This window comes from Argentina silus (genome assembly GCF_951799395.1).
Source record: "Argentina silus genome assembly, chromosome: 10".
NCBI lineage: Eukaryota > Metazoa > Chordata > Actinopteri > Argentiniformes > Argentinidae > Argentina > Argentina silus.
The window spans coordinates 19,661,295-19,672,856 of record NC_139664.1 but is presented as its reverse complement, the minus strand read 5'-3'; the positions used below and the strand labels follow the sequence as shown (position 1 = coordinate 19,672,856).

Below are 11,562 nucleotides of genomic sequence, written 5' to 3'. Positions count from 1 at the left end.
GCGAGGACAGTCATATGACGTTGACGCAAACAGCACGTGATGGTGTTTACTTTGACGAAAATCACAGGAAAATGTGAAGAAAACTGACATGTAGTATGTTTTTTCGTAAAATATGAAAATGACATGGATTACTCACGTCAACAAACCTGTCAACTCTTTGATACTGGATCAAGTATTAGTACATCGTCAAGTGGAACACAAAACTACAAGAGGGGGGGACCAGATTTTGTGTAACACAAGGTAAAGGTGAAAGTTGAAGGGTATGTTGTCAACATGGCATCTGGCATTACTGCCAGGCATGGATTATTAAGCACAAAACGTTTGTTCTTTCACACATTTCAAAGCAAGCCACTTGGTATATGCATTCAACGACCTACTGAAGTGACATGCCTACGAGCCGCTACAAACTCGACTGGAGACTCGCAGCACTATGACAAATACTGTGTCGATGTTGTGAGGTTAGTCGGGCAGTACAGCTAGCTAACTCTGGCTATCTTGCTCATTCCTAAATATCCTAATTGGTATGATGAGAGTTTTTGTGCACGTTTTATTAGTATATAGCCAAAGTCGTCTTTGCAAGCGTCAGTATTATATATCTGGCATGCTACTTGCAAGATGCACCAACTTGCATGATGCACCAGCTTGCATGATGCACCAGCTACTGTTTATTGTTCTTGTTTCAAATAAGCTCAGTTATAGTGTTTGCCTTGAATGTTTAGATATTATCTGTGTTTATATTTCGTAAGGTTTCAGGTTTGGATCCATTGCCAGAACTTGCCAGAATTCAACATCATCATCAAGGCGTTTTTAGCACAGATTCCATGTCCCATAAGTCAGTGTTAGTAGTTGCTTTCCCTGACTCTTCTGTCCTCTCTCCACTTTCCTTCTCAGGTCTCGAGACTATGATGGCTTTGTGAGCTCCCTGCTTCTCCCAGAGGATTCCCGGCGCTCCTCCCTGGCCCTGAGGGCCTTCAACGTGGAGCTGGCTCAGGCAGGTATTCCTGCACTTTTAGCGCATATATGACCCAGTTTGTATATGTGCATTTATATTGGAATATATGGTTATAATTGCTTTTCTATTGAAATATATGTCCAATATAATAAGTGCTCTTAAAGATAATATGATAACATGGAAAAGCTGGACCTTTTTTGGATATGTCTGTATGGCTGACTGACCTGGGTTGGAATAGGCTTTGTATTTGAAAATATTTAAAATACCCTTCATTGAGTATGCCTGGCATAATGGAACAAATGCAATGCTCCCTAAAGTGGAAACCCTGTAGTGCACTTCAGGCAGGCTTATGCCTGATGGTACAACTCTGTACAGGTGAAAGACTCTGTTTCCCAGAAGACCATTGGACTGATGCAAATACAGTTAACCTTAACTTGCTTTGTGTTTCTCTCTCTTAAGGTGAAGGACTCCGTTTCCCAGAAGACCATTGGTCTGATGCGAATGCAGTTCTGGAAGACAGCGGTGGAGGAGATCTTCAGGGATGACCCCCCAGTGCAGCCCGTCTGCGCAGAGCTATGGAGGGTCTGTTTGGAGTGTACTGTATATCTCCGAGTGCATCTAAACTGAGTAGTGGTTCTCTCGCCTTGTCTCTTTTTAGATCCCTACAGGTACTACTTACCCTATTCTATGAAGAAATCCACTATGAAACAAGTGTTTTGTTCATGGTAGTGCAGGATACTCGGGCAGGGAGAAGGGGCCGTCTCAGACTATTGAGATGCACCGTCACACAGAGGCTGTTTCTCCTCCTTCTGCTTGTCTCCTTTCCTTCAGCGACACCTATCTAAAGGAACTACCTACCTAAAGGAGCTCTGTCCCATTTCGCCTATTCAGATCAGTGTAGATGAAGGAAGGAAGTCCCTTTCCACTATTGAGACCCCACCCTAGAAATATTTGCCTGACCCCTAGTATATGGTTTGTGTTAGAGACTATCAGTCATGATTAGGTTTGGGCCGATAAATAATATTTTTGAATTGTGATATTGTTCCCTTATAGAAAATAGTCTGCCATAGCGCTTCAGATAATGAGCATAACTACAATTGCAGTATCTGTTTTTTGCAAGGCAAAGCACATCTAGTGGTGAAATCGTGTCTCTTTGTTTCACCAGACTATTTACAACACCAGCCATACGCTCTATGCCATTAAGTAATTTTTGCTCATGCTGGCATGTCTCCTTCATACTTCAGCAATGAACAATATTATTGTGTGTCGTGCTATATTCCTGGTCATAAGAAAAAAGTCTAAATTCAAATAATGCAGTTTTGATAGAACTGTTGGTGCAGTTATGTGGATTGTTGGGCAAGGGTTAATGAATGAATGAATGAATGACTGACTGACTGACTGTCATTACTGATGTTTTCATTGTGAGTAAATGTGAAATCCAGCAAAATTCCCTTAATTCAAACCATTTCATTTTGCAGGCGGTGAGGAAACACTACTTGACAAAGAGGTGGTTGCTGAGGATCATCTCTGAGAGAGTAAGCTTATGCCTTTTTTATTTGGATATGTTACATACATATGTGTTTGTCATTGTCACTTTAGATAGGTATGTGTGTTTCCGGGCACAGATAAACGTATGTTAAGTATTGTCAGACTCAGGATATTGTCATGATACGTTTCACTGGTATGGATGTTCAGATGTAAGATGAGTGATATTCCTTTGGTTCATGTTCCGTGTGTGCGTGTGTGTGATTGTGCATGTGTGTTTTGTGGGTGCGTGCATCCGTTAGATGTTTATTTACCATTTCCCCACTGTTGTCAACAGGAGAAAGACATGGAGGACAGAGCTTATAGGAACCTGCAGGAGTTAGAGGCCTATTCAGAGAATACCCAATCCTCATTACTTTACCTCCTTTTAGAGTGTTTAGGTGAGTAAATGTGTGCAGGCTCAAGGATGTATGTGCATCACACCTGCATTGTTGTATTATTATTTAGATAATGTAATCTATATTCACATTCACTTATCAGGTACAGTTGTGGTCAGAAGTTTACATACACTTGTAAAGAACATGTATGTCATGGCAGTCTTGAGTTTCCAATCATTTCTACAACTCTTATTTTTCTGTGATGGATTGATTGGAGCACATACTTCTTTGTCACAAAAAACATTCATGAAGTTTGGTTCTTTTATGAATTTATTATGGGTCTTCTGAAAATGTGACAAAATCTGCTGGGTCAAAAATATACATACAGCAATGCTAATATTTGGTTAAATGTCCCTTGGCCATTTTCACCTCAATTAGACGCTTTTGGTAGCCATCCACAAGCTTCTGGCAAGCTTCTGGTTGAATCTTTGACCACTCCTCTTGACAGAATCGGTGCAGTTCAACTAAATTCGTTGGCTTTCTGACACAGACTTGTTTCTTCAGCACACACTCCACATGTTCTCGATGGGGTTTAAGTCAGGACTTTGTGAAGGCCATTCTAAGACCTTAATTCTAGCCTGATTTAGCCATTCCTTTACCACGTTTGATGTGTGTTTGGGGTTATTGTCCTGTTGGAACACCCAACTACGTACCCAACCTGGCTGATAACCTAAAATTACTCACAAAGTCCTGACTTAAACCCCATCGAGAACATGTGGAGTGTGTGCTGAAGAAACAAGTGACACTTGAAGCAAGGTGAAATGTATTGGCTTGAGTGATTTTAGAAGTGGGATGAGTCATTAAAGCATCTCATATTCTTCACCTCCATTCATTTTCATGTAAGCATTGATATCCTCCTTGTCAAAATTAATTTCATGCCATCCTGCTAACTGTAAAAAATTCTGGCTAAATGTACTAAAAAAAAGACACCAGAGTCAAAACCTGTGTTTCAAGTTCAGGATGACATGAATACATTTTCCCAGTCATTAATATCAAAGTGACTTCGTTGCTGTGTTGAATTATGTATTGTAGACTTACAACTGCACTGATGTGAGTCCCCTGCTTAGTCTGAATTGTTTTTATTGAATAGGCCCAAATGAAAAACGTTAACGCTCACTGACAAAGTATCCTTTGAAATGCCTGCTGCAGTGAAGACTGAAGCACTTTGTGATCTTCATATGTAGTTCTGCTGGTGATGCTTGGAGGAGAGATCATCTGAGGATCACGCAGTTCCTCATCTGTTCATGTAGCTGGTCCAGTTAAGAGAATATGGGTCATCCTAAAGATTAAAGTTCAATCTCAGGAACCAAAATGTTTAAATGGCCTTGAAACATTGTCCATTTGATGCATCATGGAGTGATATCATTTATTTTTATTTTTAAGTCTTGATGACTCGACCGAAATGTCGAGATCCAATCAGGCAGCAAAAGTAAACACGTGTGCAAGTATTATTTTCAAACTGCATGAGAAATGTCATGAGAATTAATACATGCAGATTTTTTGCCTCCCTGATTCCTTTGGTGTGTGTGTGTGTGTGTGTGTGTGTGTGTGTGTGTGTGTGTGTGTGTGTGTGTGTGTGTGTGTGTGTGTGTGTGTGTGTGTGTGTGTGTGTGTGTGTGTGTGTGTGTGTGTGTGTGCTTTCGAATCCAGGCGTGAAAAATGTCCACGCTGACCATGCCGCCAGCCATATTGGTAAGGCCCAGGGGATTGTGACGTGTCTACGAGCCACGCCCTACAACAGCACCAGACGCAAGGTCTACCTGCCTATGGACATCTGTATGCTGGTGAGTGAGCTTTTTTTCTCTCTCTCAATGCAAGTTCAAAAGCTTTATTGTCCATCATTCAAGTGCATGTCTGTGGCTGGAGTTGATGTGGTATGCAGTTGCTCCACGCACACGCACACGCGTGCGTGCGCACACACACACAGGGCTTAATTGTTTTTTTCCAACGTAATCACAGTACAGTATTTTCCTGCTAGACTGGCATCCTGGTCAACACAGCAGCAAGCAAGCGTGGCACCATTCCATATGGCACGTGCAAGAGGCACGGTTTTAAAACCCGCTCGACAAGCACATGCACTGTAGATAAGCGCTGTCGTAGTAAATTTGCAGCTTTTGTCTGGGCCATCTGGAGCAGTAGGGGATTGTGTGCAGCTGTTTTGGGATGTTACATCAGGAGATAGTTTTTACTCTTAATAATCATGATATTAGTAACCTCATCAGGTTTTGGGAGTTTTTTTTCAATCCTTCGAGGTCATTTGCCCCAAAGTACCATTGTTCTGACCGAAGGGGGCGCTGTTGTAACATGCAAGGTGTAGTTGCAGTTTTCCACCTCCCCCATCAACATTAAAGCTCACTAAAGCCTGATGGGTTTTCTCTCCACTCACTCTGTCATTGAGGGTTATTGAGTGCTTCGCGATTTACCAATTATTTTAATCTGCTAGGCTAAACTATCATCACTTTGGTTCGAAGCACTCTAAGTATCCTGGAGCTTGAACTATTGTGGTTCATGTTGGTGATGATATGGAATTATTCATGCTGTTGGTCAAAACCTTGCACAAAGAGTATTACAAAGAGTATCACATCCAAGTTATTTAGAAGTTGCTGGACTTGATCATGTATTTAGTCAAGTTGACCATTAAATGTAGAAGCTCATGATACTTATTTTAGTGCATAGGTTATATATTTATATATTTAACATGTTTCACAGACCTCAGATCTATTATTCTTCTTAGTATATTATATACTCCCTAAGATGTTTATAAACTCCTTTACAGTGCTTTTTAAAATCTGTGATGGAACATAAAAAATGGGTCATCAAATGATTTTGGAAAGAGACCCGTATTTCCTGGGTAGGTGACATTTCTCTCAGCAGCCCAAAATCCGCAGTAAGCGCAGGCTGTAGCCTCTATGCCATCAAACAGCCCATAATTACATGAATGCCAACAAACTCCTTTTTATGATATTGCCCCCCAATAACTGATCAGTATCAGAGTGTCTCTGAAGCGCAATTTCACAGCCTCTCTACCGCCCAGCACACTCTGATTATTCCTAATATCAACATTTTATCCATGTTAAGGATGTCAGTCACTACAACTTGAACTAGCTACAGAAAACATTCCATTATTTTGTGGAACAGCGGTGTCCATTCCACCTGGGTTTCTCTATCGGATAGAAACCTGCTTGAAATGTGTGCCAGTTGTCCAATGCACCTTTTGCAAGTTGACCTTACACTGAAGTACAGACCAAGGCCTATAGATTATCCATTTTTTTATTTGGGTCACAGGGTGAATCATTCTACAAAAGTGGGTCTGCGCTTTAAAATTGTGCTAACTGGCCATGATAAATCAATAGCAGTCAAGGAAAGAAAAGAAGAAAGAAGAATGAACGCCTGAGGCGTATGAAGGCTTGAGTGGAAAGGAATGAGAGCTTAGATCTGAGAACCTTCTTAGCATAACTGAAGAATCGGAGATAAACATCGACCAAAAGATTAGGGCTTTCGTCTGATTCACGCCGCTAGCTGTCATACACCCTCCAGCATGAATAAACAGTTTTCTCTTCGTTAAGTAGATAAGGAGTGTGAAAAAAGCCGTCTCTGCTTTGGGAATATAAAGTGTGTTTGTGTTTCTCAACAGCACGGAGCCTCCCAGGAGGACTTTATTCGAGGTAGTCGGGAGCAGAACGTGAAAGATGTAGTCTATGACATCGCCAGTCAAGCCCACGTACACCTACAACACGTATGTACTCTTTCTTGAGTTGGGAATACTATTAGATGGAGGATACACCTTTCCTTGCACTGTTAGACCCTGACCAATAACATTTGGTGTGTGACATTGGTGAATAATTTCCACATTTGTGCACACTGACAACATGCACATGGGTCATTCCATAAATGTGGGGGCCAAAGTGTGACATTGGGGTCAAAATGTCAAAGTGGTTCAATACAGATAACCAAATGTTTAGTGCATAGCTTAAGAAGTCTAGTTTCAGGAATAAAATTCATTATATGCAGAATTCAAGTTTAAGTGTGACAACATACACATTAACATGCAGTTTAAACAGGCTACTGTGTAACAATTGATACTGCAATCATAATGAACTAATTAATAAATAAATAATTCACTTCATATTTCAATGTAGTTATAATCTAACAGGAAAATAGAAGCGTGCATGCGTGCATGTTTGTGTGTCTTTCGGGACCAGGGGCTGGGATCTCTCTTATACACACAGACACACACACACAGAAACACACACACACACACACACACACACACACACACACACACACACACACACTGCAGGCAGCAGTATACAAGCGGGACACAACAGGGGAGAAGAAGGCGATCAATTCAGTGTGTGTGTGTGTGTGTGAGAGAGAGAGAGGGGCAGGTGAGGATTATTTTCAAATAAGATCCAATAATATCCCAATATTAATAATGGGACAGAAAAGTGCCAAAGCTATTTCTCCCAAACTCCTTAAATTCCCACACTTTTGCTGTATCAAAGTTAAACAAAATACATGTCAGTGGATTAAAGTTTTACTTTGCATTTAGATGGTATTATAATGAAATTATGTATAATGATTAATAACACCATGAAATATAAAGGGAAAGACGTATAGTTTTGTCACACGATTTTTGCTAAATATGTGAAGGCACCAAGCCAATACAAGGATGTAACAAGCATTTGAAATATATCTGCTGTCCCACTTCATTTTAATTCAATCATATAGAACAAAAAGGCAAGTTAAATATGAATGTCTTTGGAACAGCCCTCTGTAAACTGTAATTGGCCCCCTAATTTACGGAATGACGTGCTGTTACATTATTTTATTTTTATTTATTTATTTTTAAATCATAGCTATTGCAAAATTGTACAATTATATACATTGTATTCTTCACTTATATAGTCAAATAACTTTGAGCTCCCTTGCCGTTTTCATCGTTTGTTGTGAGCTCTGGACTGTTATAAATATATAAATTTAAGCTATATGTAGCTAGTAGTAATGGTATGTGTATCGCTGACTTTTCATTTCTCGAGACCTCTTTTCCACCGAGTGGAATGTACCTTCTTAATCATCATCGTTTTCACTGACTGTTAAACCTGTTCACATCAATTAAGCATTGTTTAATCCCTTTTGGATCTACTCTGTTTGAACCTTTGTCTCCACAGGCTAGATCATTCAGCAAGAACGTACCATCCGCCGCCACCCCTGCCTTCCTCCAGACGGTGGGTGGTTGTTAGTCATATCAACACCATTTCCTCTGCACTGTTTACTATTCCGTCCATGTGACTGGAGTGATGTTGTGCAAAAGGTCATGAAGTAGTGACTATGGGGCTTGTTGATATCTACTTCAAAAGATACAGTATATCACTCCATCATTCCTGTTTTCATTAGGTATCTCACCCCCCCCCACATCCATCACATCTGATTTATGAACTAGAGGATCAGGGGATCAGAAGCAGCTTGTATTATGTTCAGTGCTTGTGTCCCCTTGTTCACCCTTCTTCCCCCTCAGTTGTGACCTTCCAATGACCTCTCGTGTCTGTCTAGCCATGCCGCCCACCGTGCTCCCCAGCAGGAGTCCAGACAGACCTTTGAATCCTCCATCTTTAATCACATCACCACAAACCACCGATGGACTCCACACAGGGCTTAGAGGGGCACATTGGGGGATTGGTACTTCAATTTTTGGACTTTTAAATTATTGATGTATAGCCATTGATTCTTGCGGAATATAACATATGAATGCCTAATGAACTTAGTTCAACTGTCTTACCCCATCAGAACCCAAAATGTAAGCTTGTTTTACTCCCATTGTTTGTAAACAAACCCTATATAGCTTAAAAACATGGTAAAAATGATATTTTGTATATATATATATCAAATATGATAATATTTAATAATAATATATATATATATATGCCATTTATCCAAAGAAACTTACATTGCAGTGAGTGCATACATTTTTTCAGTCTATATCGTCCCAGCAGGATTTGATCTCATGGATGGTCAGTCCTTGCATCCAGAGCTCCATCAATGAATTTGAGAGGGGTTACATTTCTCTAGCCCCATCTCTCAACCCCAAAAAAGTGCTGGGGTGACTGCTTTGTAGTTGTTGATTGCCCATTTAACCACCTGTGCTCTTAAAAGCCTTTCTGATTCAGACCAACCTCACACAAAGAAGTACACAAGGGCATTGTCAATGAGGCCTGAGGGGGGGGGGGGGGGGGGGGGGGGGGTGGCATTGAGGTAGGGAAATGCCACACATGGTCTTCCAACCTGCTTAGCGAACCGGTGGGGGGGGGGTCATGAAGGTTGAGTGCTGTTACCAGCGGGGGGGTATGATGGCAATTCAAGAGAACGCAATATCCCTCTCGCATCTCTCTGTCCCTTCTTTTTTTTTCCCTCCCAGTCCAAGACAATTACCACAACCATATTCTATTGCTGGCGCTATAAATACAGTTTGTTTCTGAGAAATATGTTCCTCTGCTGTTCAGACGCTTAAAAGGCACTTTCCTCTCTCTCTGCTGATGAATTATGTCTTACGCTATGCTGGCTTTGTGTGTCTAGGGAACAGCGGAAGCTCTCTCTCTCTCTCTCTCTCTCTCTCTGTCTCTCTGTCTCTCTGTCTCTGTCTGGCACCCTGAGACCACTCTTGTTATACTGGTTAACATGAGGAAGCCCTGCACATGGAGAGAAGGATGCTAGACACACACACACACACACACACACACACACACACACACACACACACACAGGTTCAAGGCGAGTATTCAGATGAGTTACAGATCAGCCCAAAGGACTTATTCAACCTAAAACGGATACAGTTTTCACTGTAGATACATGTTCCCAATAGGTAGGATAAGGTATAGGATCACCTTTGCCATCATCTCAATGTAGGTCCATTTGTGTTCACTGTCCTTGTAAAGTCCCTTTTCTCTCCTGCTACTGTTGTAGGTGGTGCTAGAGGACTATCTCCAGCGGGTGCGGAGGGTAGATTTTGATGTGTTCCACCCCAGCCTACAGAAAAGAAACCCTCTACTCCCCATACAACTCTACATCCGCTCCTGGAAGAACACCTATTGATGTTAGCGACTCACCCATTTTTAGCTAAGCTGTCATAATGTATTCCAGTTCATTTCATTTTGGTGTTGCCCTTATACCGTAGGTTGGTTTTCTTGAAGACCAATCCAGAACAAAAGACCAATCTATTTGTGATGTACAGTAAAACCCCTCACAAACGTTGCCACCCATACCAAAACTACCACACCTGTGTTAGCTCTCAAGGACAGGGGTTAAGGACCACCGATTTAGAGTATTGTAAAGCTGTCACTACAGTACTGGAGACTGGAGCACTGATATATTGAATATTTGACGTAATAAATCATGTAGCCATGTTAAGATGTCTCTTCTGGGTTTTTTTTTTCTCTTTTTTTTTAAGAGAAGAATAAAAAAAAAAAGGATTTGACAAACAAAGTGTCATGTTAGGATATTTAGGAAAAGTGTAGCTTTTTATGTAAGACTAACTTAATGTTTTGTTAGTGTTCGATTTTTGTGATAAGCTCTGTGAAGAGTTTGGCATTTGCTAAAAAACTGCACACATTTTGCAGACATAAAATTATACAGTGGTGTTGTGGCGACCACTGTTTAGGTCCAAAGAAGGATACCAACTTATAATTAACACTTTAGTTTACTTTAGAGTACTTTAGTTTACAAGCAAATTCTCACCTCCGCAGTTCATTGTTTTGATCTGGAACAGATGCTAGGTCATGGATGTAAAAAGAAAATGTGTTTATGTTCTTTTTCATGGATTTCTTTATCCCATTTTTCAAACCAAAACATAAAAAACAAAAGTGTATTCTTTTTATAAGGCTTCATCATGAAGGTTGTTAAAGCAAGCTAGAGAGGCACGGTTGATCACTCATTGTGTTTTATTTATTTATTTAGCGACAACAGTCAATGGACAATACATTCATTACTAAGTGCTCTCCTCCCTGTTGTGAGTTATTACTGGCATTGTGGTGAATTGTAAAGCCCTCTTTTAACTCCAACTTTTTCTCAACAATGCAAAGAGCTGTAGTCTGAGTTATTGGGTTCAACGTATTTAGCAACGAATCTTCAGTTCAGTCAGGAACACGTCTTAGTTTAACCATTTGTTGAATGTAATGGATTAATGGAAAATGGATTTCCAATTTCGGCTTGGCATATTTGGATGGCTCTGCTCTTTTGAGAGCTCCCTACCTGGATGTTATAAACGAGTACAATGCATACATATATATCACATGGTCCATACATCTATCATCCCCCTCCATAGAGACAGACAGAGCAGAACCAAAGCAGGTGGAGGCTGGGGGGGGGGACAAAAACAATAGCAACACTCTCATAGCCCAGTAACGACCAACAGTACCAGCAACAATATTGTAGGCTACAGAGAGGTGTGTAGACTGACCACTTAAATAAACCGCCATATCATATCCTCTGTGGCTCAGTGTGGTCCTCTGTGGCTCAGTTGGTAGAGCATGGCGCTAACAACACTTAGGTTGTGGATTCCCGCTGGGACCATATATACTAAAATGTATGCACTCACTGCAATGTAAGTCGCTTTGGTTAAAAGCGTCAGCTAAATGGCATATATATCATTTTTAATAGCTGAAATTAGGATTTGTGATAATGTTGAATACGTAA

At 40.7% G+C, this 11,562-nt stretch overlaps 1 protein-coding gene across 2 annotated transcripts; it reads left to right on the top strand.

Annotated features, from left to right (window-relative positions):
* Positions 1 to 112: 112 nt before the first annotated feature.
* Positions 113 to 10,266, top strand: ndufaf6 (NADH:ubiquinone oxidoreductase complex assembly factor 6; the record flags this gene model as incomplete). Of its 2 annotated transcripts, XM_083678732.1 has the most annotated exons (10): positions 113 to 240; positions 345 to 458; positions 892 to 991; positions 1,412 to 1,534; positions 2,431 to 2,487; positions 2,775 to 2,877; positions 4,525 to 4,658; positions 6,509 to 6,610; positions 8,046 to 8,102; positions 9,835 to 10,266. In XM_083678732.1, 10 exons carry the CDS (start codon positions 113 to 115, stop codon positions 9,961 to 9,963), a joined length of 1,047 nt encoding a protein of 348 aa, XP_083534858.1. In that variant the 3' UTR covers positions 9,964 to 10,266. The 2 variants fall into 2 exon arrangements, with proteins under 2 accessions (XP_083534858.1, XP_083534859.1); XM_083678733.1 differs by lacking the exon at positions 345 to 458.
* Positions 10,267 to 11,562: the final 1,296 nt, after the last annotated feature.